Genomic DNA, 26,460 nt, shown 5'->3' on the forward strand with positions numbered 1-26,460 from the left:
TTTCCCATAGGAATGCATTGAAGTTTAATTAATGCGTTCCTATGGGCAAGAAAAGTCAGAACAAAGTCAAATTTGGTTTACAAAGTGTTTATTAAGTGCTCTTTAAAGGCATACATACTGTACAGAGGATTTCAAAAACGAGGGGGGGGGATGCTGAGTGGGGAGCTTGAAGGCTGTAATCCTATGCACACTTTCCTGGAAGCAAGCACAATGGGACTTACTTCTGAGGAGACACGCACAGGATTGTGCTCTAAGCTGGGGAGGACAGAGCAGCTGCACTCAATTGCTTGCTTTTGCTGTGATCATGGGGGGAAACGTGAAGGAAATGGGGCAGTGAGAGGGTGAATGAGCGATGGGGGGGATGCTGAGTGGGGAGTTTGAAGGCTGTAATCCTGTGCACACTTTCCTGGGAGCAAGCACAATGGGACTTACTTACATAAACTGACATGAAGATCCCCCCCTTAAGACAAAACAAAACAAAACAAAAATTCGTCTTGTGAAGCATGGGTCATAAAAGTTCGTTGTGCGAGTCACCAAAAATCGCAAAACGCTTTCGTTATGCGAGTTTTTCGGTGCGCGAGGCATTCGTTATGCCAGGTACCACTGTATTCAGAAATCAGCTCTGAATGGGATAGAGGCACAGTGCCACCTACAGGATGTTAAAAACAGTGTTTTCCGAAAAAATGCATTTTTCAGATATGCAGGTAACCTGAGATTCTCCCTCCATATATGGCAATCAAAGGAAGCTCCATTTCTGATATCACCAGCTCTTCAGCCAATGATAGTGGGGTTTTCCAGACAAAGAGACTAGGAGTATTTAAACTGAAACATACATTGGAACATTGCTATTCTCTGGAGGCACTGAGAGTTACCACAGCTCTCTGTGCTCCCCATTTTGAACCACCAAGAGAAGCCCATTGCTGGCAATGAATAAAGTTTGAAAATTATTATTATTATTATTATTATTAACAACAGTATTTATATACCGCTTTTCAACTAAAAGTTCACAAAGCAGTTTACAGAGAAAAATCAAATAACTAAATGAAAATTGGGCAAAAAGGTGGGGTACAAATTAATATAATAATAATAATAATAGTTGGCAACCTTCAGTCTCGAAAGACTATGGTATTAATAATAATAATAATAATAATAATCACCACAACTTCAGTCTGCTGAGTTTGTTCTTGAACCCGGAAGATACCTCGCAACACCATCACTTTGAAAAGCACCTCCACCATGTGAGATGCTCAGGCACTCACAACCCACAGCCTCTGCCTGCCTGCTCCTCTGCCCCCCCCCCCTGGGTTGTGAGTGCTTGAGCACCTCACATGCAGCTGCACTTTTAAGAGGACTCCGGTGGGGAGGCTCTGCCTCCCCACCCATCATGCATCACTGCCTGAGATGGCATCAGACAGCATTCATATCAGAGAACAATAGATGTTTTCCAAAATTCTGTGGAATATAATTGTGGTTATTTTTAGTTTATTAGTCATTTGTTATACAGTACTTTTCCTTAAGGACTTTCTGTTCTAAAACTAAACAATTTTCAGTTCATCCTGGAAAGAAAACTTGTTCTGATCCACCGAGATGGCTCCTGCATCTTAGAAGAAGCCATAGTTGCAGTGTGGGATAAGATGCTCAAGCCTCCTTGTCAGAAAAGGTGTGTCTTTTGTAGGTCATTACCACTGCAACCTAATATTGCTTCTGCTCTGGAGGCTGTTTTTTGCTCTTCCTTTCTTTCCTGGTTGGCTGCAGATATCCTTGCCTCTGATAGCCGAAGCACCAAAGACAAGAAAATATTTCTTTACACAGTGTGTAATTAGCCGTGGAACTCCTTGGCAGTGTTTGTGGGGATGCATCTGGCCTAGATGCCTTTAAAAGGGGATTGCACAGATTTCTGGAGAAAAAGTCCATCAGAGGTTACAAGCCATGATGGGTTTGTTCAACGTCCAGATTTTAGAAGTAGGCTGCCTCTGAATGCCAGATGCAAGAGAGGGCACCAGGATGCAGGTCTCTTGTGGTCTTGTGGGCTCATTGAGGCATCTGGTGGGCCACTGTGAGATGCAGGAAGCTGGACTAGATAGGCCTTGACCTGACCCAGCAGCGCTCTTCTTAAGTTCCTTAACTCTGGCTAGGATGACCAGATGCAAACAAGGGCGAGGGCTGTTGTAAAAGAGGGAATTCAGGCAAATGCAGCTTTTCTTCTCCTGGCATGCAAAGTTGCACTTCCCAAAATTCTCTTGGCTGCACAACTGCTAAATGCACCAAGAGTTTTAACCCCCCTTTGGATCTGGTTCCATTGAGTGCATCAGAATACACCAGATGTTCCCAAAGCACCAGGGCAGCTGAAGACCCTTTCAGCACAGGGACAGGGCAAAAGAAAAAACTACAACTCCCAGAATGCTCTGCCTGGGAAAGGAGGCGGGGAAAGACTTCAAGTACCAGCATACACTGGGCTCACTGACTTTTCCCCATCTCCATTTTCAGGGTGTCCTGCTGGAGGGGAGAGGAGTGTGGCTGGACTTGGCTTTGACCCCTACTGGGGAAGGGTCTTTGGGAAGTGTGCCGGAAGCAGGAGTCTCATTGCTTGCAGGACTGTCCTTTGGGAATATGCAGCAGCCTGGAGGAGTGTCTGGACTCTGCAACTTGTGAATGCAGGTGAGTGAGGGGTCCCAGGAAAGGGCTTTGCATGCATCTGCTCTCCTTTTGCAGGTTTCATGGGGAGGGGCCAGAAGGAAGGGCTAGCCTCCTTTTTCACTAATAGAGAAGCAATGTCCTAATGGAGCATAGTGCTTGATTTAACAGTGCAGTGTTTCTCAACCACTGGTGCATGCAGCACTGGTGGTACTTGAGGTGGTCTGTGGAACTCCTTGCCACAGCATGTGGTGATGGCATCTGGCCTAGATGCCTTTAAAAGGGGAATGGAAAAATTTCTGGAGGAAAAATCCATAATGGGTTACAATCCATGACGTGTATGTGCAACTTCCTGATTTTAGAAATGGGCTATGCCAGAATGCCAACGCAAGGGAGGGCACTAGGATGCAGGACTCTTGTTATCTAGTGTGCTCCCTGGGGCATTTGGTGGGCTGCTGTGAGATACAGGAAGCTGGACTAGATGGGCCTATGGCCTGATCCAGCGGGGCTGTTCTTATGTCCGGTGGTACTCTTGGAACCCCAGACTCCCAACCAGACATGCAATGCAATGTGGCAAGCCGGAGAGGGAGGCTCAACTTGGTGGGCAGAGCTCCAGTGTGCCCTTTTCACATGCTTGAAAAAGCCCTCCAGTCTGCCCTGAACCTTTTACTGGCGCTTGTCATGTTGTGCCTGGCCTCCCAATCCAGAAATAACTGGTGATGACATCAATACCGGTTGCTTCCAGTGGTACTTCAAATGGGTGGATCAATGTTTCTCAAACTGTGGGTCAGGACCCATTAGGTGGGTTGTGAGCCCATTTCAAGTGGGTCCCCATTCATTTCAATATTTTATTTTTAATATGTTAGACTTGATGCTACCCTGGTAAGTGACTGCATTTGGGGAAATGTGACAGACCTGTGCTTTTAACAAGCTACTATGCATATTCTTTTAACAATGATAGTAAATGGGACTTACTCCTGGGTAAGTGTGGGTAGAATTGCAGCCTAGGATGGTTAAAAAATTTCCATGCTTGGTGATGTCACTTCCAGCCATGGCATCACTTCCAGTGGGTCCTGACAGATTCTCATTCTATAAAGTGGGTCCCGCTGCTAAATGTGTGAGAACCATTAGGGTGTACCATGCAAAGTGGTCCAGCAGGGGACAGATGTTGAGAAACTTGGACATAGTGCTTATACCGAAATTCTATGACAGTTGCAGTTGTTGCAGAGGGCTTCAGAAAACCATTAGCTAATGGTTGTCTGACTGGCAGTACCTTCTCGTTTGGCTGACCAATTGATTTTTCTGCAGCTCTCTGTAGAATATCCTGTGACTTGAGACAGACAGAGACAGACAGACAGAGAGAGGGGGGTGGGTTGGTCTAGATCAGTGTTTTTCAACCAGTGGTACTAGTACCACTGGTGGTACTTGAGGTGGTGTCCAGTGGTACTTGTGGGACCCCCATACCCCCACCGTCTAACAGTGAGACCAGCAATGCAATGTGACAGATAGTGATAGGAGGCTTAAATGCTTTAGCACAGTAGTACTCATACCATCAGTATTACTTGAGGTGGTGTCCTGTGATACTTGTGGTGTCCCCAGGCCCCCACTACCTGGCAGCAATGCAACATGACAAGAAGCAGTGGGAGGCTTGGCTTGGTGGGCAGAACTCCAGTATGCATTTTTTGAGTGCTCAGACAAGCCCTCCCATCAACCCTGAGCCTCTTAATAGTGTTTGTTGCATTACCTTTGGCCTCCCAATTCAGAAGTAACTGGTGATGACATCATCGCCAGTTACTTCCGGTGGTACTACCAACAGGTGGACAATGCAAAGTGCAAACCTTGAGAAATGCTAAGTCTAGATCATTGTTTCCCAAGCAGTGATATGGGTACCCCAGTGGTACTCTACTGAAAACATAACTGCTTTATGGAAGAAAAAGTGACTTTCTTTAACTCAAAACTGACCTTTGACTGTTCTGAGAGCCAGTGAGATGTTGTTATGATACAGTATGGAACCAATACAGTGTTAATATAAGTCAGCTCTCATTTCCATGTATCATAATATCCCTACTAACTGGGTAAACAGGCACTTTTTCAAGTGGGGCTCCTCTTATGTTTAGCAGGGGGAGAATAATTGTCCCTCTTCACCCCAGCACAGTGTCTCTAACCAATAAGGGCACTGTTTTTATTTATTTATTTACCCAGCTTGCAATGAGTCTGTGGAACTCCTTGCCACAGGAAATAGTGATGGCATCTTGCCTAGATGCCTTTAAGAGGGGATTGGACACATTTCAGGAAGAGGGGATTGGACACATTTCTGGAAGAAAAGTTCATCACGGGTTACAAGTCATGATCGCTGTGTGCAAGGTAGAGGTAGGCTGCCTGTGATTGCCAGATGCAGGGGAGGGCACCAGGTTGTGTCTGTTGTCGAGTGTGTTCCCTGAAGCATTTGGTGGGCCATTGTGAGATACAGGAAGCTGGACTAGATAGGACTTTGGCCTGATCCAGCGGGGCTCTTATGTTCTTATGTACTTACCGTAATTAAATTTGATTTTGTTGTGTAGGGGGGGCTACAAAATCTTTTTGGGCCCCCTGGCAGTAGATGCCTTAGCTATGCCGCTGGCTGGGAGGAGGTGGCAGAGCAAGTGGGTGGCTAGCTGCTGGGGGGGGGAGGTGGATCCCCCCCCCATTTTTACTTTTATAAAAGCCCTGGTGTTACATCACTTTCCAGGGCATTGTTTTGAGCTCAGCACTGGGCTGTACGATCATTAGCTACGCCACTGGGTGAACCATGTGAAGTGTTATTGCAGAGGACAAACGTTGAGCAACATTGGTCTAGTAGATCTCCACAAGTCTTTCACTCCTGAGGATCTGAACCAGAGTGTGTTTATTTTATGGTATGTGATGTCTGATTAAGTATCTTTCTAAAAGGCTTTTCTCTTCCTGTGTCCACAGAATGATGTCCTTGATTCTGTCTGGATTATCTGCTCCTTTCACGGGAAGGCAAGTGGGTGCAAGGGATCCATCTTGGGCATCAGATTCTTAAGACTGTTGCTGGGTTTGTGATGTGGCAGAAAAGAGCAGGAAGTGTTCGTTTTTTTGTTCTTAAAAAAAAAAAGAATTTAAAGGAAAACTATGAACATTTTCAAACTGCAGAAGGCCCCCAACTTCCACCTAAGCCTCGACTTGCATAATTTTGACTTGACACAAGCATCTATAAGCCACAACAGTAAAATGTTCATAGTGCTTTAATCGTCTCACAGTTTAAAGTGACATTTGACCCATACCATAAATCCGTTGCAGTCATGAGTGGGAAGCGACCAGGTGTAAATAAGAGTTCAGGAGCTTCTCGTAAACGTAAAGTGATTGACTTAGAAATGAAAATGAGGATGATAAACAAGTATGAAGGCGGACAAAGCCTGTCCTCCATATCGCGTGAGCTGGGGTTTGCTGCTTCGACTGTGAGCACCATATTGAAGGACAGCGCTCGCATTAAAGAACACGTGAGAGGTTCGGCGCCGTTAAAATCAACCGTCATAACAAAGAAGCGTTCTGGTGCAATCTATGAGATGGAGAAGCTATTGACCATATGGATGGAGGATCAGATTCAAAAATGCATGCCGCTTAGCCTACGTGTGATTCAGGCGAAGGCTCGAAGCCTTTTTGAAGACGTAAAGGGGAAGTTCGATAACCCTGATGTGAAATTCATGGCTAGCAATGGGTGGTTTAACAGATTTAAGATGCGTTCTAATTTTCACAGTGTGAAAGTGAGTGGCGAGGCCGGGACTGACCATAAAGCAGCAGAAATGTATCCCGATGTGCTAAAAAAGATTATCGAGGAAGGTGGCTATACGGCACAGCAGATCTTTAATGTTGATGAGACTGGTCTGTTCTGGAAGAAAATGCCAGAATGTATTTACATCTCCAAAGAGGGAAAGACAATGCAAGGCTTTACGGTTGCAAAGGACAGGCTGATGCTTTTGCTGGGGAGTAATGCAGCTGGGGATAACAGACTGAAGCCACTGCTAGTTTATCACTCTGAAACTCCCCGTGCTTTGAAGCACATCAGTAAAGCTACCCTTCCTGTTTATTACCATGCAAACCGAAAGGCTTGGATCACCGAAGCCATTTTTGAGGACTGGTTTGCCAATTGTTTCATTCCAGAGGTGGAGAACTACTGCCAAGAAAAGGGCATCCCATTCAAGATTTTGCTGACCTTAGATAATGCTCCCGGCCACCCCTCTCACCTCGATGATTTTCATCCCAATGTGAAAGTCATGTTTCTGCCCCCAAACACAGCTTCGCTCCTCCAGCCCATGGATCAGGGGGTCATTGCCAACTTTAAGGCTTACTATGTACGTACGACGTTTGCTCAGGCCTTGGCTGCCATAGACAACGAGAACATTACCTTGCATGATTTTTGGCAGTCATACAATATATACCAAGCCATCCTGAACATCTCCAAGGCATGGGAAGAAGTTTCCAAAGTGTGTTTGAACAGGGTTTGGAAAAAATTGTGCCCCCGGTTGGTGCACAGCTTCACGGAGCCTGAGAGAGATGAAACATACGAAGAGGTGACTTATAAGATTGTTAAGCTTGCAGAGCAGCTGCGCCTGAATGTGGATGCTGATGGTGTGGAGGAGCTCATACAGTCTCACGGGGCAGAGTTATCAAATGAAGATTTGATGGAGTTGGAGGCGGCCAAAACAGCCGAGGAGGAGAAGGCCGAGCCGGACACCCCCAAGGAAGAGCCGCAGCATTTCATGACGGGGGAAATGGCGCTCGCGTTCAAGGAGATGGCCGCAGCCCTGGCACGGTTTGAGAAGATGGACCCCAATCCAGCGAGATTCTCGAAAGTCAGCCGAGGGATTGACAATCTGCTGGCCTGCTATAAGGAGATCTATGAAGGGAAGAAGAAGAAGGAGGAGGCCACTGTCCAGCCCTCTCTCGGCACACTTGTAAAGAAGGTTGAGCAACCTTCACCTCCAGCATCTCCACAGCCTTCCAGCGCCACTGTGCTGTTCCCGGATGATGGTGACCTTGATGATGTACTGCCTGCCTCTTCTCTTCTGAAAGTTTATGTTACAAAAGAAATTGCTTAGTATTCAGAATGTATAATTGTGCCTAGGCTCTTCGTGAGTGCAGTGAAGTGCTGAACACTGTGTGCAGTGCTGTTCCTTAGGCTTATCCGCGCCCCTCCTGCGCACCTCCTGCTGTGCTGTGTGCAGAGTAGGGCCTCCTGCCTGCCTGCTTTCCCTTTGTACAGCTCCGTCCCTGCTCTTCCCAAACCTTCCTTCCACGGAACTGTGCATGTGTGTCCAAAGCAGCTTACGTAATGAGGTTATCCGAAAGGGAACCCTTGCACAAGTTGGGCACCAGAAATACATTCTGAGTTTCAAAATTGTAATCTAATCAGGAGATTAGATTTGCAAAAAAAAAAATACATTGAAAAACATGACAGTTATTCTCGGAAGGATCCAGTAAGCTATTTGTAACCCAATCCTACCTGAGCCTTATTATTATTATTATTATTATTATTATTATTATTATTATTATTAATTTATATCCCGCCTTTTTGCCCCATGGGCACACAAGGCGTCCTATAACAATTAAAATACAAAGTTAACAATTAAAAACAATAATAAAAACAATTTTCAAATAATTAAAAAAAACTAAAACAAACCCCGTGGATTCTAAAATAAAAGGAAAAAGAAAAGCCAGCCAACCTGTCAACAGTTAAAAGCTTTTTGAAATAAAAAGGTCTTCAGTCCACACCGAAATATTAACGAGGGAGCAGTTCCTCAATTCTAAGGGGATAGTTTTCCAAAGTTCGGGGGCCACCACCGAGAAGGCCCTCTTCCTGGCCGCCACCCCTCTCACATCTCTTGGTGGCGGCACAGTCAAAAGGGCCCCCCCAGATGATCTAAGAGTACGGGCAGGGTTGTAAGGAAGGAGGCGGTCTTGCTTATCTGCCAGCATAAAGCCACTCTGTCGTTCTGCAGCTTGCTACCACCAGGCCAGGAGCCCATAAGCCCTGTACTGGGAGTGGCAGGCTGCAGAACCTCTACTGGAGCAGGTAAGGTGGTGGCAGGGTGGAGATCAGGCTGGGGCAAGAGAAGGGTGGATGTTGGCAGCAACCATGCATGCTGGATCCTGTCCCCCCTTTGTGGTCTGGACCCACCCCAGAGGCTGGGACATGTGGTGGGTGGGGAGGCAGGGGAGGCAGAACCACCCCACTGCATTGGTTGTGAGTGCTTGCACACCTCACGCTGCGACCGCACTTTTCAGAGGCCTATGATGGGCTGGCATTGCCTCACCTGCCTCCCCGCCCACCACATGCCCCTTCCCCTAAGGTCTTCAGACTTATGCCAGCCAAAAAACTAGTGTAGGTCTGAGGAGACCCATTGGAGACCAACTGGCCTATGGGAAGGTAGTAGAAAATGTCTTTACTTAGCTTTCCTGGGCTTCCTGGAAGCCCATCCTAGATGGGGCTGTTGAAGTTAATGCTGTTCTCCCCCTTTCAGTTTAACTCACACCAGTAAGGAATGCAGAGTTTCATGCTGAAATAACTGCCTAGATCAGTGGTTCTCTAGCTGTGGGTCTGGGACCCACCAATGGGTCATGATCCATTTTTGGTGGTTCGTGAAACTGACAGGGCAGATGAGGCTATGCGTATCAAGGGTTAAGCAAGCTGCTACTTGTGGGGGGGACACCATTGCTGCCCAATCACCATAACAGCCATACTGCTTGGCATTTATAAAACTTGCAGCAGCCTCTAGGGCCTCTAAAAAGTTAGCAAACCACTGGTCTAGGTGCATAAAGGAAATGCTGTCTCTCAGGAGAAAGACTTGAGTTTCTTGCTTGTTACTGCTCCCCGGAGACAGGTTCTGACATACAGGAGACTAGGTGAAGGTTCTTTTGTTCTTCCAGGGGCCAGTGACCTTTGAAGATGTGGCTGTGTATTTCACAGAGGGGCAAGCAGCTCTGCTGGATCCAGATCAAAAAGCATTGTACAGGGAGGTGATGCTGGAGAATTACAAGAACGTGGCTATGTTGGGTAAGGAGCCTCTTCCTTAATATTGGAGGAGTCAAAAGACCTTGAGGGCCCAATCCTAATCAACTTTTGAGCACTGATGCAGCTGCAATGTTCCCTTACATTGAGAGGACTCTGTGACTGCACCCCTCTCCATTGCAGCATACACCTTGTTGGCACAGCGGCACTGGTGCTGGAAAGTTGGTTAGGATTTGGCCCTGAAGTACTGGCTGGTGTCTTCATAAGAACATAAGAACAGCCCCACTGGATCAGGCCATAGGCCCATCTAGTCCAGCTTCCTGTTTCTCACAGTGTCCCACCAAAAAAATTCAAAAAATTCAGCTTGATTTACAAGTATTTCGTTATTGGGTTTAATTTCTTTATGGCCTTCAACAAAGGATGCTGAACTGGCTTAGTCAAGAACTTGACTGTTTTCTTTTCTCTGTCAAGCAGAGATGTTCTGCACTCTTGACAGAGGAAAAAATGGCTGATAATGGGAATGGAGAATTCCTGGCTGTTAATGCACAAAAAAGAGTCATGCTGAATCTGAATAAAGGGGGCGCATCTAGTTCAGCATCCTGCTTCCCCTGGTGGTCACCATCTCAGCCTGTAATCCTGAGATGGAGGCAGCAGCCCTCCCCACTGTTGCTGCCGCTTAAAAAATTTGTATACCACTTTTCCTCAAAGTGGCTTACTCAGCAAAAGAATGGTTTCTTGTTCCAAAGGGGCTTGCAATCTAAAGAAGATGCTACAGAGTCATCAGCAACAGCGGGGGGGGGGGGGGGGGGGACATCTGCTGGGATGAATAGAGACAGCAGCTCTCCCCCTGCTAAATATAAGAGAGCCATTGCTTTGAGTGGCGCTTCTTTGCTCAGTTAGTAGGCGTTATTTTCAATAAAAAGCTGGTATATGGTGACATAAATACATACCTCTGAACGTTGACCCATCATTGCCAATAGTCCCCATTGCTGATGGACCCCTGCTGCATGTAGAAGAAGAGACCTGCTGTTTCAGACCACAGGTCCAGTCAACAGTCTGGGTATGAGCAAAGCAATAGGAATATTTTCTTAACCATGAGACTGACAGAAGCAGAACACATGGGCAGGGGCAATCAGGGAGCTGCCAGGCTTCTCTAGGGTGAGAAGTCCTTGAATGGTCATCAGGCAGGATTAGTACAGTAAGTTGAGCCTCCTGACAATCTGTTTTCTCCTTTTTTATCTCAAGAAGGTCCTCCAGTCCCCAAGCCTGACCTTATCTCCCACTTGGAACGATGGGAAGAGCCGTGGATGTTAGATTCTCAGTTCTCGGATGAGGATGCCTCTGATTCCAGTTGGGGTAAGCCAAAAGCAGTGTCAAAAGTGCCATCAGATAGTGGCACTAATTGTTAAAACATTTGAAGAATTTTTTTATTTTAAATATTTTAATTCTGCTTATCCAGGAATTGCTTCAACGGATTCCCGTCGCCGTAGTGTATTACGTTATATCAGAAATTGCAGTCTGAATGAACTAGTGCCTAAGACCAGCATCGGTCCCTTGACTGTGGGCCCATTTTCAGCCTTCCCAGCTCCTCTCCTTTCTACAGTTCTGGCTTTTCCTTTCCCAGCCAAAGATCACTACAATTCCCAGCAGCTATGGCAAGGCCACAGACACCAACTCCTTTATTCAACATTGGTTAAAGGAAAAGCCCCATTCGTGGAGCTGTGTGGTTTCCTGGGTCCTACTGCTGGGGTGGATGATATTGGGACCAGAAAATATTTGCTGCGATCCCCATGCATGTTGCTGCCTCTGGAGTGATCTCCTGTTCCTTTAAGTCCTTTTATTGTTCTCATAAAGCATATTTGGGGGGGGGGGAATCAAAGGCCATCCAAGCACCTGCTCCAGAAGCATAATCTTTTCATAGTTTATTATTAACTTTATTCCCTATCTGCTGCTTACTTGAGACAGATGAACTTGGATGCCCAGTCAGTGTTCACAGGCCAGTTTCGGCAGGAGACCTTGCTGTTGTCTACAGCTGGTTCCACATATGAAGGAATGGAGTCCACATCTTGCATCTGTCACTTTTTGAGAATGATGTTTCAAACAAATAACTTCACAGGAGCATCCCAGGCAGTCTCTTCAAGGGGCTAGATTGCCCCAAACCAAGGGAACATGAGCAAAAAAATTGGGGTGGGGACAGCAGAGCATTTGCCCCACTTATTTTCAGAGCCTTCTGTTTTTAGGCCTGGTTCACGCATTCATGGCATTCCTTGGTTTCTCTACATTCCACCAGTGTCCATTTTGTGACTCCACCTTGAATGTGTGATTGCTTCTTTGGAAAGCATTGTATCTGAACTGGTTTTAGGAGGTTATTTAACAGGCATCTTATTCATGTGGCTTTCAACAGTCTGAGAACATGCTTGGGTGAATTGGGTCTTAAGTATTGGAAAGCAGCACGTTGATGTGGGTGATTTTAGAATATTGGGGTGAAATAGAAGACAGGAGGTCAGTGAGGAAGCAGTGTTTCTTTGCAATATGTTCAGGTTCCTTCAAGGTCCTTATCTTTTCATCTACGTCGGGGGTCTCCAAACTTTTTAGCTAGAGGGCCGCATCAAATATCTGGTGTGGTGTTGAGGGCTGGAAAAATTTTTAAAAACAAAATTTAAATAAATAAATTAGAGATGGAACTTAGAGGAGTGAATGAATGAATGAATGGGCTCATTCATTCAACCTCTCCAGCCCTCAGAACACTCTCCAGATGCAACCAGAGCACAGTTCCAATCGTGTTCAGTTGTTTGCCAGAGGCTTTTGGGGAAAAGAGGCTGTCTGCAGGCTGGATAGAGGCTTGCTGTGGGCCGCATCTGGCCCCCCAGGCCGGGGTTTGGAGACCCCTGAACTATGTGTTCCTTGCTTGAGAATCATTGATGTGTTTGCCTTTTCTCCCCTCAGGCCACTCCAGGAAGGAAAGCTTGAGCCAGAGTGTTGGCAGTGATTTGCTGAGGCGTCTCAGCTTCTCAGACATTGGAGACGCCACACAGGTGGGAAATCTTATAAATGTCTGGACTGTGGGAAATTCTTTAATGAACTTCCACAGCTTTTGTGGCACCTGAGGGTCCACCTGATAGCAAAACCTCACAAATGCTTGGAGTGTGAGAGATGTTTTTCCCTGACCATTCGTCCCTTCTTTACCACCAGAGCATCTACATGGGAGAAGAGGCTCATAAATGCTTCACGTGTGAGAAAACTTTTGCTGATGAATCATCCCTTGCTTGCCATCATAGAATCCATCTGGAAAAAAAGCCTCACAAATGCTCAGAATGCAAAAAATCTTTTGCTCGTAAAAGGCTTCTTATCGCGCATGAGAGAATCCACACAGGAATGACTTCCTATAGATGCTTGGAGTGCGGGAAATATTTTGCGGACAAATCAACTCTGGTGGGCCATCACAGAACCCACACAGGAGAGAAACCTTTTAAATGCCCAGTATGTGGGAAATCTTTTGCTCTTAATTCAACTCTTACAAGACATCAGCGCCTCCACACAGGGGAGAAACCTTATAAGTGCTTGGACTGTGGGAAATGTTTTACCCAGAAAGGGAATCTTGTTGCACATCAGAGAATCCACATAAGAGTGAAGCCTCATAAATGTGGTATGTGCTATGTGGAACATTCTGAACTTGTGAGACATCAGAGACTCCACAAGGACGAGGAGCCTTTTAAGTGCTCAGAGTGTGGGATGCATTGGAAAGAGAATCTGCCAAAGAATCTGCAACGGAGGAAATCTTTATAAATGCTGGGGATGTGTGGGATGTGTTTTGCAGGCCAATCATCCCATCATTCACCATCGGAGAGCCCGCACAAGAAAAAGTTCTTTGGAACTTGGAAAATGTTTTGCTGACAGAGCGTGCCTTGTTTATCATCAGAATGTCCGTGCAAGAGAGAATCCTTATAAATTGTTGGAATGTGGGAAGGGTTTTGCTGGCAAACACACAGGAGAGAAACAGTACAAATGCACAGAATGAGAAATCTGTTTTTTTTCCAAATCAGCTCTTGTTCAAAGGTGCAATCAATGGATAACTCGCATGGGAGAGGAACCTTAAAAATGCATAGAGTGTGGAAAGTGCTTTGCTTGACAGATTGCCTTTCCATTACCATCAGGGAACCCGCACAAGAAAGAAGCCTTTCAAATTCTTGAGGTACGGGGCATGTTTTGCTCCATAGCAATCCTGTGTGAAGGATCAGAGGATCTCCAGAACATGACCTTATTCATCATCGAACTTGCTCGTTATATCTCAAAGTTAGTGAAGCATAAAGCTCTGAGAGGGATGTTTGGTGTCTTGCACAGAGTCTGTCATTTGACTTGTTAGCTATGATCATGCAGTGGTGGAGTCTTTTAAGAAGACACCAAAAAAACACTACCATCATCTACGTGTTTGATAATTATGCTGTTTAGAAAGAAATTAATTTATTGGGAGTTAACTTTTTCTAAATATGAATGATCCACTGGCCTTTTCTGTGGCTTTTATTCTAGAACGCAGCTTAGATACAAAATTTAAAAAATGAAATCTTATGCATAGTCCTATGCATGTCTATTGACTGTATGCAATAGATCTACTGTACCCCTACTGTACGCAGTGAGGCTTACTCCGAGGAAAGAGTGCCTAGGATTGCAGCCTTTAAGATTAACAAAGCTAAGTAACAGACACTCATCAAAAAAGGAGAATTCTGTTTTCCAGGGTAGCAGTGCTAAGAAGTTTTGCTTTTATTACTTTTATATCCTGCCTTCCTTTTATCAATATGCTACACGTGTACTGACTGGACTCAAACTCATCTTGTTTCCGTAAAGGTGCTATCGCACATGCCCGCATGTGTCAGTGAGGACCAGGAGTCCACCATTTCAGGGGTGGAGGGGGTATGACTGTCCTTGGGGAATTTTCACACTGCTGGCACTCTGGTTGATGCCCTGGTCACTTTTTGGAATATGAGAATGACTTAAGTCAAGCACCCCATCCCTCTGGGCAGAGCTGGTTCAGCTCCTTGGCTTATCTGAGGAACTGGGAGCAATGAAGCTGATGGAGTAAAAAGCTTGCAATGAATTCAGCTGAACACAAGTAAGGGCTCAGCCATATGTTTTAGACTTCAGATACAATACAAATGATACCTATTGTTTAAATGTTTGAGTTAGTGGCCCTACAGTTTTATTAGCACCAGATAGAATCCAAATAGTGCACCCAGGAATCCATCACAAACCATGCAAATTAACCATATGCCCTTAATGTCTGTTTTTTCTGTACGTGCTTAATTATCTCTTGCTCTTGCTAGTTGGGGGGGGGGGAAGAGAGAGAGAGAGAGAGAGAGAGAGAAGAAAGCCATGTACACCCTGAAGCCCAGTCCCATGACCACCAGAAATATTTATTTATATATTTATTTATTTATCGCATCTGTATCTTCGGCCAACAGGGCTCCTGAGTGGCTTACATAAAATTGAACAATGGGAAATCATCCCAAATGGAAAGGTGTCAGGAGAGGGGACTATACTTCCCTGGCTTCTCCTCTTTTTCTTCCTCTCTGCAGGTGATTGTTGGTGATTCTGTGGCCACTATGAAGGGGAAGGGCCAACAGTCAGCTTGAAAGGCACTAGCAGGTGCCTTTGTGAATTTGGATTTTTCTTCTTATGCCTTTTGGCTCCTTGAATTTCAGCAGGCTTTGTCCATCTTTTACTCCTGAGGGCCAGAAACGTGGGTTTTTTTTGTTTGTTTTTTAAACATAGAAAGTAGAGATTCTCAGGAAGCTGAAACTTACATTGGTGATTAAGAATTAGGCTGTTGGAGTGGGATCTGAAAAAGAAAAGTTGTTTGTATATACAAACAAAAAAAATATACCTAAGACAAACAGTAGCATAGTTCATAAAAACCTCTCTTTTGTTATAATTTTTTTTAAAAGTTACTCTGTGTCTGTTTTATTACTCTACAAGTTCATATGTTACATTTGTCAGAGGTGGGAGAGGGATACTTTTAAAAATACACTACAAACAATGTATGATTCCTTCACAATGGCTTGCAAGCTGTGGTTATTTTTATTCCTTTTTCGAGTCTGCTGTCTGTTCCTTGCACTTTCTGCTGTTTGCTGTTTATAGCTGGAAAACAATAAAATAAAAAAATAGGGTGCAATACAGTATTTAGATTTACTTCAGCCTTCAAATGGGTTGTTAGTGTCCCTTTTGTTTCTCGTTTCAGCTCTCAAGCATCATCTTCTGTGTAACACAAAAAGACACAAGAAGACTGGAACTTGGCCCACCATGTCCCACATCTTTTTTCTCACAGTGTCTGACCTGATGCTTCTGAGAAGCCCTGCCTCTGGGCTTGATGGCAATAGCCCTCATTCATCATTGAGTCAGGACAATGACACTGTCCACTCTGACTGACAGCAGCTCCCAGGAGTCTGGGGCAGGGGTTTTTCCCAGCTGTTTCTGGAAATGCAAAGGACTGAGCCATGGGCTTCTTGCCTGCATCAGTGTCCTGCAGCCTCTCCAGCCTTATGGCTAAGGTCCACTGCATTGCTTGGGTTGGGAGACCAAATAAGAAGCCCCACTGTCCGTACCATGTGGTCAGGGTGACCTATTTTTCCAGGACATGTCCTCTTTTTTAGCTTAGTGCCCTGGAAAGGAACTTAAATGTCCTCCTTTCCCTGCTAGCAGGCAGTGCGTAGCCTTCTTGTCATTCATAAATTACATGTAGTTTTAAATTTAATACTAAGTGATATAGTGTTTAAATTAACCACATGATATCAATAGGTGGGTGTTTACAGCTTTTATGTTGGCACGTCCTACATTTTTCTTGGGTGTCCTACATTTGGGGATGCCTTTTCCTCTTTGGGGTTATGTCATCTGGTCCCCCTGCACATGGTTCTTAGGAACACAAGAAGAGCCCTACTGGATCAGGCCAAAGGCCCATCTAGTAGGCCACCACTAGACCACCCCTACACCACAGTGGCCCACCAAATGCTTCAGGAAGCACACAAGACAACAAGATACCTGCATCCTGGTGCCCTTCCCTGCATCTGGTAATCAGAGGCAGCCAGCCTCTGAAACCAGGAGCTTGCACATACCTCCCATGGCTGTGCAACCCGTGATGAACTTCTATTCCAGAAATTTGTTCAGTCCCCTCTTATGGGCATCTAGGCGAGATGCCATCACCACATCCTGTGGCAGGGAGTTCCACAGAACTAATCACACACTGAGTAAAGAAATATTTGCTTTTGTCTGTCCTAACTCTCCCAGCACTCCATTTTAGCGAATATCCCCTGGATCCGGTGTTGTGTGAGAGGAAAAAGACAATTGTTCTATCCTGTGGCAAGGAGTTCCATAGATTAAATATATATGGAATTACACTGAATTAAAGAAATATTTGCTTCTGTCGGTTCTAATTCTCCTGACATTCAACTTTAGTGAATGTCCCCTGGTTCTGGTGTTGCATGAGAGGGAAAAGAGCATCCCTCTATCCTGTGGCAAGGAGCGCCACAGCCTAATTACATGCTAGGTTAAGAAATATATTGTTTTGTCTGTCCTAACTCACCCAATGTTTAATTTTAGAGGATGTCCCCTGGTTCTGTTGTGTGTGAGGGAAAAGAGCATCCTTCTATCATGTGGCAAGGAGTTCCACAGACTAATTACACGCTAGGTTAAGAAATATATTCTTTTGTTCTTCCTAACTCTCTCAACACTCAATTTTAGTGGAAGTCCCCTGGTTCTGGTGTTGCACGAGAGGGAAAAGAGCATCTCTCTATCCTGTGGCAAGGAGTGCCACAGTCTAATTACATGCTAGGTTAAGAAATATATTATTTTGTCTGTCCTAACTCACCCAACATTTAATTTTAGAGGATGTCCCCTGGTTCTGTTGTGTGTGAGGGAAAAGAGCATCCTTCTATCCTGTGGCAAGGAGTTCCACAGTCTAATTACACGCTAGGTTAAGTAATATATTATTTTGTTCATCCTAACTCTCTCAACACTCAATTTTAGTGGCTGTCCCCTGGTTCTGGTGTTGTGTGAGAGGGAAAAGAGCATCTCCATCCTTTCGATCCAGCCCCTGTCCTTGTTGCCTGTTGCTGATGGAGAGGCTCGCAGACACGAAGGGGTTAAGCACACAGAGCTCAAGCTCCCAGAACGACCCAGGAAGCTGGAGAGAGGGGGAAGCAGAAAGGGGAAGGACCTTCCTGTGCCACTCTGCACCCTCCCCTTCTGGATGGGGGGCAGCCTGCCTGCTTGGGTTTCCCAGGTCTCTCTGGCTCCTCAGGGTCCCTGGGAGGCACAGAGGTGTCCTTGCAAGGTGGTGAGTTGAAAGGAAGGGAGGTGGTGGTGCAGAGGCTGGAGGGCTGAGCGAGCAGGGGCAGCTGCAGCAGGAGGCAGGCAAAACTGGTAGTGGGCTTGGAGCAGAGAGGATGTGCCCCCTCCCCAAGGCTGCAGCAAGCCCTGCACCTTCATCTAGACCAGGGGTCTTCCATCTTTCTTGTGCCAGGACCCCAATCGACCAACCAACCAACCAAGAAAGAAACTGGGGACCCACCATTGATCCTGACCCCCTCCCGGGACCCTACCTGCCCTCCCACTGCCCATTTTATGCCTCCTGGTACTGGTCACTGTAACCAAATGTTCTTATCAGAGTGAGCTGAAAAAGTTACCCTGAAGCCTAGTGCTAGTGAAAGCTGTTTAGCACCATTGCTAAGAACCTGCGCAGGACTGGGAATCAATTTTCTGGTACCCAAAGGGGTGCACCAGATGCCTCCCTCTTGGCTTGGTGGTGCTCTAGTCCAGTGGTCTTCAACCAGTTTCCTGCCATGACCCCAATAACCAAGTAAACAAATAAAGTAGGAGACTGGGGACCCACCATGTAACCTGCCCCCCTCCCACTACCCTGTCTGCCCACCCCCACTGCTGCCCACCACTCCTTGCCCCCATAATGCCCGCCCAGCACTGTTCATTATAGCCAAATATTCTTGTTAGATAGAGCAGAAAAGGTTACCCTGAAGCCAGGCACTAGTGAAAGCTATTTTAGCGCCATTGCTAACAACTTGAGCAGGACTGCACGGGAGGGCACCAGGATGAGGTCTCTTGTTATCTGGTGTGCTCCCTGGGGCACTTGATGGGCCGCTGTGAGATACAGGAAGCTGGACTAGATGGGCCTATGGCCTGATCCAGTGGGGCTGTTCTTATGTTCTTATGACGGGCACTGTCTCCTGGTACCTGAGGGGAGACACCACGTGCCTCCCCTTTTACCTGGTGATGCTCTCATCCAGGGGTCTTCAACCTTTTTCATTCCTGTAAGTTGCCACAACCCCACAACTGAGGCTTTGTGACCCCATTGGGATCATGACCCCAAGGTTGAAGAACACTAGATGGCTCACGTTCAGAGAGCTCTGCATAGAGCAAACTGATGCCCAAGGTCACTAAGTGAGCTCAGGGCAGAAGTGGGGAAGTCCTGAATCATAGCTGAGTCACTTGGCCCTCTGCAGGACGCTAGTTATCAAAGTAATTGAACAAGATTTTTCGACCTGGGTGCAACCTGGCTTCTTCAAACTGTGGTTTTCAAAGTGCATTCCATGGAACCCTGGAACAGAGGCTTGCTGGGCTTCCTGCCATAGGAAAAGCAGTGGCTCAGTGGCACCTCTTTTGCATGCAGAAGATTTCACTTTCAATCCACAAATAGGGCTGGGAAAGAGTAGTGTAGTTGGAGGGGGGTGCAAAGCACAAAGTTTTGCAGGGAGCCTCCCTGCAGCGTGCAAGCAAAATGGAGGCATTCCTGATCAGTGGTGCAGCTGATTGCCTCTGTTTTGCCCCCACTGCCTGGAATGGCTCTGAAGGGGAGGGGCTGCTTGCACACCACGGTGAGGCTCCCTGCAAAATTTAGTGCTTTGCACCCCCTCTAGCTGTACTACTGGGGAAAGGTTTCCGGTCTGAAATCCTAGGGAGCTGCAGCCAGTCAGTGTTTGACAATATCAAGCTAGACAATATCAAGTGGTCTGACTTGGCATAAGGCAGCTTCATACATCCATATATGCTGTTAATGAGAAGGTACTTGGTGACAAACAAGTCTCCCTGCAAGTTGGTTGTCTGATGTCCCTGAACTTCCCTTTCATTTACAGCTGTAAGAATGTTTTGCACACCTCCCAGGGCTAACTATTGGCTTGCGGGGGATCAGGTTGTCAAGTTGCCAAAACACGATTTCAGGCCACTCGGTGGCCTTTTAACACCTATTTCATGCACAAGTGGAGATAAAACATTATTACAATACAGTACCATCTAATGTTGGCACATCAAGGGACAGGTGAAAGTAGTGGTATCAATTGGGAAGAAGCCAAGCCAGCACCCCATGTCAGCTTGTTTATTTATTTAAATGCAATTCTCACCTGCTTTTCTATGTGAGCACACTTAAAGCAGCCAACCCGGAGCATGGAATGAAAATCAACAACAAAATACAAAGCCAACAGGAAAGCAGGAGAGGTCTAGCAATTACTGTTAGCCATCATTGCTATTATGGAACCTCCACCTTCAGGGGCAGTATACCTCTGAGTTCCAGTTACTGGGGTACAGCACCAGGGCATGGCTATTGCCTTCATGCCCAGCTGTGAGATGCCCATCAGCATCTGGTGGCTATTGTGAGAGACAAGAAACTACTCTTGATTGGCCTCATCCCACAGGGCTCTTCTTATACCTCTGGGTTGAGGATTATTGGCTGCTGTTGCTGAAGATATTCTGGACTTGACTGTTGATGTGTTGCTTACATCATTTTTTTTCTCCTTCAGGGAGAAGTTCTTGTGGTCGGGGAAAGCAACCAGAACTCATGTAACATCTCCCCACTTCCAATCTCTGCAACTTTCTGAGTGACCTGAAACGAAAGGTGACCTACTTCCTCTTGCAGCATTTCGGGTGAAGAGGCACAGTACAGTTCTGAGTAGTTTTGAGTCCCCTTCATATCCTATCTGGAGGGGGCACAATGGCAGCCGTGGACCACCAGTTTCATGAGTTCCCTACGGGAATTAAAACGGAAGAGACAGAAGCACCAAACCAAATGAATGGGGAGGACTCAAGAGGAGTCAGGAAACCTCTCACTTTTGTTAAAGCTGGGGCTGCTAAAGGGTTTCCAAAATGGGGGGCACAACAACAGGTGAAGCAGGAACCAGAAGATGGGTTGGCCCAGCACTGGGAGGCCCAGTGGCAGGAGTTTCTGAAGGCTCTGCATCCTGAACCCACAGGATGGGGTAATCTGCAGCTGCAATGGAGGGAGAATAATGCCAGGGCATTACCTGTGGTCTCCTTGGAGCATGGAGCAGACACCAACGCTAGAGCAGAAGTGGTGGTCCAGATCTCATCAGGTCTCCATGGAGAAGCCCCAGAGGTTTGTCAGAATCTGGGAGCTGGGGACAACGTAGACAGCAAGATGACAAGAGAGCCCATTCTGGCTGGAGAAGACATCAGTGCTGAGATCCAGCGCAAGCGGTTCAGGCACTTCTGCTACCGAGAGATGGAGGGACCTCGGGAGGTTTGTAGCCACCTCCGACAACTTTGCCATCAGTGGCTGAAGCCAGAGAGACTCGGCAAGGAGCAAATCCTGGAGCTGCTGATCCTGGAGCAGTTCCTGGCCATCCTGCCCCAGGAAATGCAGAGCTGGGTCAAGGAGGAGGTTCCAGAGACCTGCGCCCAAGCAGTGGCCTTGGCAGAAGATTTTCTGCTGAGTCAGGAGGAACTCACGGGTTGGGGACGAGAGGTGAGACAAAGAACTGGGGATTTCAGGTGTCCCACATTGCAAATAGCCTCATGAGTATGAGTGTGTGCTGAGTGTGTGAATGCTCAGTGTGTGTCACATGGAGAAATTTTGTGGTTTCTGCCAAGATGGTTAAGCGCCCTACTACCAACAGACCTGTGAATGCCAGGGGCTGTGGAGCCACAGTGCTGAATGAGTGTGGTCATTATTCCTGGTTTGTAGAGCTTATCAGGCTGGCCATTTTGTGGGAAACTGGTTGCTGGACCAAGTGGCTCCTTGTTCTGATCCAGCAAGGCTTCCCCCCCCCCAAGTGGTGTTTTCCTGTCGATGTTCCCCCTTCCCATTCTGTCCTGCACAAAATAGTGCTGTCTCTTTTTCCAGATACAGCTGGGGTCATTTGAGGAAGAAAACAAGGGGACCGCAATGTGTGTTCAGTCATCTTTGGTGATCAAACCGGGGCAGCTGCAGAAAGGGGTCAAGGAAGAGGAGGATCTCCACTTGCTTGGTAAGGGTCTTTCTTGTTATAGGATGACCAGGGCCTGTTGAGAGTGACTGGCAAGATCCAGCTTAACTGTGTCTACTCAGAGTTTTTATTTCCCTCAGCTGAATAAGAAAGGCCTCCCTTCAGTCTTCTACCCTGAACACAGGCTGTCCTGTTTCCTGGAAACTTGAGTGTGTGTGTGTTCCCTTACCACAGTGGTCACCACCAGTAGTGACACGAGAGGTAAGCCATGCCTTTCTGTGCACTGGGGCCAAGAGGTGACCTGGCATGGCTTGATCATCGGAGGGGAGGTGTGTGTGTGTGTGTGTGTGCGTGACAGATTCGAGGTGACCTTCACACTGTGTCTGCTGCCATCTCCCACCAGCCTCCCACAGCTGAGAGCTGCATTGACCTGATCCACTCAAGTGGGAAATGTCTCCTCTGTCTCCTTACTACACTCCTTGTGTGGTTTCGGCACACCTGGAAGTACAGGACTTCCAGTGACCAGGTGAACAAAGAAGCTCCTTTGTTCACCCAATCTCTTTTTAAAAAAAACAACTGAAGAGCTGCATCATGTGGCATCCCTTTCTCTGCGCATGTTTACACACACAAATATAAAAAGCAGTTTCCAATGCTCCATTCATTCTTCCAACATTTCATCGTGCTTCCTTGGGAGCAAGAAACAGAATCTCAGATGCGTGCAGAGGAAGCAGCAGAGCAATGTTAGCTTAGGCTAGTTCCCACCACACTGTGGCATAGCTAGAAGGGGTGCAAAGCACTAGGTTTTGCAGGGAGCCTCACTGTGGCATGCAAGCGGCCCCTCCCCTTCAAATGGCATTGCCTCCATTTTGCTCTTACAGCCTGGAATGGCTCTGAAAGGGAGGGGGGAGGAGCTTGCACGCTGTGGTGAGGCTCCCTGTAAAACTTAGTGCTTTGCACCCCCTCTAGCTGCTCCACTGCCACCACATACACCTGACAGATCATTTTGGTAGTTATATCATAGATCCTTTGAGCCAGCCAGTCTAGCCTATCATACCTCACAAGGTTGTTGTGAACAGAAATTATGGGAGGGGCAGACGCCACATACACCACTCAGAGCAGCCATTTTCAGCCATTGGTCTGCAGGTGTGCCCTGGGAGTTTGGGGGAGGATCATTTGTTAGTAGGGCTTGACAATTTTAGTGCCTTGTCAGTGTGCTGGGAGATGGAAAAGGTTGAAAATCCCTGCCTTAGATGGGGTAAAAATGTGGGATAAAAATGTGTTTTAGAAATGTTACCAGCGTAATAACTGTTACCTTCTCGCCTTTATCCTCCCCCCTTGAAGTCAGTGGAATGACACCTCTGATGCGTTCAGGCTCACCCCCTTTTCATGCAGCTCTGGAGCCAGCTCAGGTAAGGCCTGGGGAAGGGGATGAAGCAGGGGGGTTTGTTTGGTATGGGGCTGAGGGTGATGGATGCTGCTCTCCTGCATTCCCTTCTGTTTCTCTTGGATATTGATTTTTTTTTTGCTAGAACAGATGCAGTTATTACAGATTTTTTTTTGTTCTGATGCAGCTTTTAAATCCTGCAAGAAAAGCCACATCTAGCTGTCATCGGTACCTGTTGGTGGTGTTTTGTGTTGTTCTGGTTTTTTATTTTGATTTCCTTATAAATCAGTAGATCTATAGCAGGGAAACTTATGAAGCATGCAAGAGCGTGCAGGGGACACCAGGGGACCCCCCCCTCCCCGTTCTCAGTCAGACAAACAGAAAACACAACAGAAACAAGCAAGGCTTCAACATCCTCTGGGAAGCTGCAAAGATCAGAACACTCTCCTGAAGGAGGTGTCCTAAAGAAGGAGCCTCCTGAAGGAGAGCAATCCAGAGTGTGGGCACTGTCCAAGAAAAGGCCCTATCCTATGTGTGTCCTAGCCAAATTTAAACAGGTGTTGAGGGGGAGGGATTCTGGATCCAAAGCTAAACTTCTCAATGTTACATCTTCATCCCTCTTTCATGTGAAGCTCCTTATACTGAGCCTACCACTCTAGCCCAACACTCTCCTCTTCTCCAAACTTTGTCTTCTGCTCCATCCCTCTCTTCCTTTTCCAATCTGGGGAGCAGGAGGAGGTGGACATGCAGAGGAAGTGAGTAGGAGGGTGGGTGACCCTGCCATTGGGCTGCCTGAGGTGACAATCCCAATTGGCCTCATGGATGGGCCAGCTGTGAGTGTCTGGAAATAAGGCACTAGACCAGATGGTCCTTTAGTTTGATCCAGTAGGGCTCTTTTAATTGACAAATTCATGTAGCAGAGAGAGGACTGTCAGTAGCCCTTAACCATAGCTAAATGACACTTCCACGTTCAGAGGCAGTATATCTCTTTAAATGAGGAGGACCATTTCTTTCATGTCCTGTTTATGAACTTCCCAGAAGCACCTGGCTGGCCACTGTTGAAAACAGGATGCTGGGCTAGATGGACTGATCCAGCAGGCCTCTTCTTATGGGTTGTGTAAGCTCCCGCCCCAGTTTTTGTGCAGGGTCTCTTTTCACACTGTAAGCCTCTGCGCTGCATCACTGTCCCCTGTGTCTCATCTCTTGGCCATGTTGTGACTTGGATAATCACATCCTGTGTGAGGTTATTTTTGGACCGAGGAAAAAATGTTTTTATTTTTTCAGGGCTTGGTGACTTTTGAAGAGGTGGCTGTGTATTTTACAGAGGAGGAATGGGCCCTACTGGATCCAGCCCAAAGAGCTCTGTACAGGGAGGTCATGCTGGAGAATTATGGGAATGCAGCTTCTCTGGGTAAGGAACATTTTGCCCTTAAGTGTGATGACTTGATAGGTGCTGAAGAGGGAGGGATGTATGCTCAACAATTCACACATAAGGCAGCACTTGCTGTAGCCCACAACTCCCCTCCCCTCCATCCTCCTCTGTATTAGGACAGGCAGCATGTAAATTAAATATCCCTGTTTTTGGCTCTGAAAATGTTGGAGTCTGAGAAAGGGGAGGCGCAAACGTCTTTTCATCTTGGGAGGGCCAATCAAAACACATGTAGTGGGACTAGATCACTTCCCATTCCAGGTGGGCACTGGACTTGGCAAGTGCTCTGTTCTGTTTAAAACCTCAAAAAGCAAACACAGAAGGCTTACATGTCAGAAGCATGTTTTCTAGCGTTGGTTTTTTGAACTTGAGAATGCCAGAAGTAACCCCTATATTCCCTCTCTTTGTTTCCTCCCATAAAGAAGTTTTGATCCCCAAACCAGACTTCATCTCCTGGCTGGAAGGAGGGGAAGATGTCTTTGTCCAGAAGTTTGCAAAAACTGAACGGGAGAGTTCTGCAGGTAGCCCTTGTGGTGGAACTAGGAATGTCTGAGAAATCTGCAGAAGGGGAGCTGTGTTGTCTATTAGCGGAAATGATAAGGAGCTTGTGCAAAGTTTCATGGGTTTCAAATGGCTTACGTGGCAGGAACAACAGCTTAGAACACTTGTTTTGTGTGCAAGAGGTCCCAAGTTCAATCTCTGGCATCTCAGCTCTGTCCTCTGCCCAAGACCATGGAGAGCTGCTGATGGCCAGACATACTGAGCTAGATAGACCACTGGACTGTCTTAGTGTAAGAAGCTGCATGCAGACTAAGGGTGAAGATATAGCATTGATATATTAAGATCTGAATCAAGAATACTCTGTTGTATTACCATGGCCAGCCCACCCATGAAGGGAACATTGCTCCATCTGCAATAGGAGGAGGGAGTAAGATTCAGGCTGCTTACTTACTCAAGCAGGAAATGGATCCTCCCCCATGTGCTGTGTGCATAGTTATGGGCCAACTTTGCACATCTCATTCCGTGTTCTTAGATTTTCTCCCTCTCTGAAACAGGGAATGATTTCTTTGAGGTTCTCTCTTTGTCTGTGTCCCAAACAGATTTCACCTCTGTGAATAAAATCAAAAAAGAAAATCCTCAGGGGCAGGAAGACCTTAAACCAGGACAAATACCCGAGATTTCCCCAGGTGAATCTCAAGAGGATATTTGCCTGTCAACTCAGGATTGTGAGAGTGAGTAGTCATTGTGGGGCCGGGGCGGGGGGGGGGGGGAGAAGGAGAAAGATCATGGCATAGCCCAAGATGCAAGATCTCGGGTTCAATCCCTAGCCTCTCCAGTTAAAAGATCATTGGTGGTAGGGCTGGGAAATGTTGGAGAGCCATTGCCAATTGCAGTAGATGCTATTGAGGAAGGAGGACCTGACACATGGTCTGACCAAAAAAAGAAGAGGACAGCTTCAAACTGACACAAAAGAGGAGATAAATCTCCAGCGAGTGCCAAGCAAAAATCATTTGAGTTGTACAACATGTTTCAATAAAATCTTTGCCAGGGATGATAGCTGCCAGTTCTTCTGTTGCAAAAAGAAAAAAGAAAAAGAAAAAAAAAGTGTGTTTCTAACTTAGCAATTTTCAACCAGTGTGCCCAGACAGGTCCGCAGCTGTTCCATGGGAGTTTAGAACACCAAGCAGTTGAAAATCGCTGAAAAACTTCCAGGTTCTGTGGCTCTGTTTCCAGGGCACCTATCTGTAGTAGAGAATTGTCCGTCCCTTTTCCTCTGCCAGCTAGTGAC

At 46.6% G+C, this 26,460-nt stretch overlaps 2 protein-coding genes across 3 annotated transcripts in view; both read left to right on the forward strand.

The window, feature by feature from the left end:
• Nucleotides 1-2,501: 2,501 nt before the first annotated feature.
• On the forward strand, nucleotides 2,502-15,811 carry LOC136640342 (tigger transposable element-derived protein 1-like). Of its 2 annotated transcripts, none has more exons than XM_066615395.1 (6): nucleotides 2,502-2,658; nucleotides 5,587-7,679; nucleotides 9,562-9,688; nucleotides 10,889-10,999; nucleotides 12,590-12,678; nucleotides 12,836-15,811. In XM_066615395.1, exons 2-6 carry the CDS (start codon nucleotides 5,937-5,939, stop codon nucleotides 13,427-13,429), a joined length of 2,664 nt encoding a protein of 887 aa, XP_066471492.1. In that variant the 5' UTR covers nucleotides 2,502-2,658; nucleotides 5,587-5,936; the 3' UTR covers nucleotides 13,430-15,811. The 2 variants fall into 2 exon arrangements, with proteins under 2 accessions (XP_066471492.1, XP_066471494.1); XM_066615397.1 differs by having other exon boundaries at nucleotides 10,892-10,999.
• Nucleotides 15,812-17,880: 2,069 nt separating this feature from the next.
• The window catches only part of LOC136640377 (zinc finger protein 850-like), a 55,199-nt gene continuing 46,619 nt past the window's right edge, over nucleotides 17,881-26,460 (forward strand). The window contains exons 1-7 of the mRNA XM_066615458.1: nucleotides 17,881-17,966; nucleotides 20,437-21,398; nucleotides 21,777-21,900; nucleotides 23,200-23,267; nucleotides 24,527-24,653; nucleotides 25,094-25,192; nucleotides 25,772-25,903. Coding sequence (XP_066471555.1) covers nucleotides 20,628-21,398; nucleotides 21,777-21,900; nucleotides 23,200-23,267; nucleotides 24,527-24,653; nucleotides 25,094-25,192; nucleotides 25,772-25,903 — 1,321 coding nt within the window. The 5' untranslated portion in view covers nucleotides 17,881-17,966; nucleotides 20,437-20,627. The remainder of the gene's footprint in view (nucleotides 17,967-20,436; nucleotides 21,399-21,776; nucleotides 21,901-23,199; nucleotides 23,268-24,526; nucleotides 24,654-25,093; nucleotides 25,193-25,771; nucleotides 25,904-26,460) is intronic.

This window comes from Tiliqua scincoides, chromosome 2 (genome assembly GCF_035046505.1).
Source record: "Tiliqua scincoides isolate rTilSci1 chromosome 2, rTilSci1.hap2, whole genome shotgun sequence".
NCBI classification, from domain to species: Eukaryota; Metazoa; Chordata; class Lepidosauria; order Squamata; family Scincidae; genus Tiliqua; species Tiliqua scincoides.

What these genes read in the sequence shown, in the direction of transcription:
- LOC136640342 (XM_066615395.1), top strand. Translation starts at nt 5,937, where the DNA reads ATGAGTGGGAAGCGACCAGGTGTAAATAAGAGTTCAGGAGCTTCTCGT. An exon ending in TGCCTCTGATTCCAGTTGGG is followed by an intron (nt 11,000 to 12,589) that starts GTAAGCCAAAAG and finishes TTCTCCCCTCAG; the next exon opens with GCCACTCCAGGAAGGAAAGC. An exon ending in ACATTGGAGACGCCACACAG is followed by an intron (nt 12,679 to 12,835) that starts GTGGGAAATCTT and finishes CTTTACCACCAG; the next exon opens with AGCATCTACATGGGAGAAGA.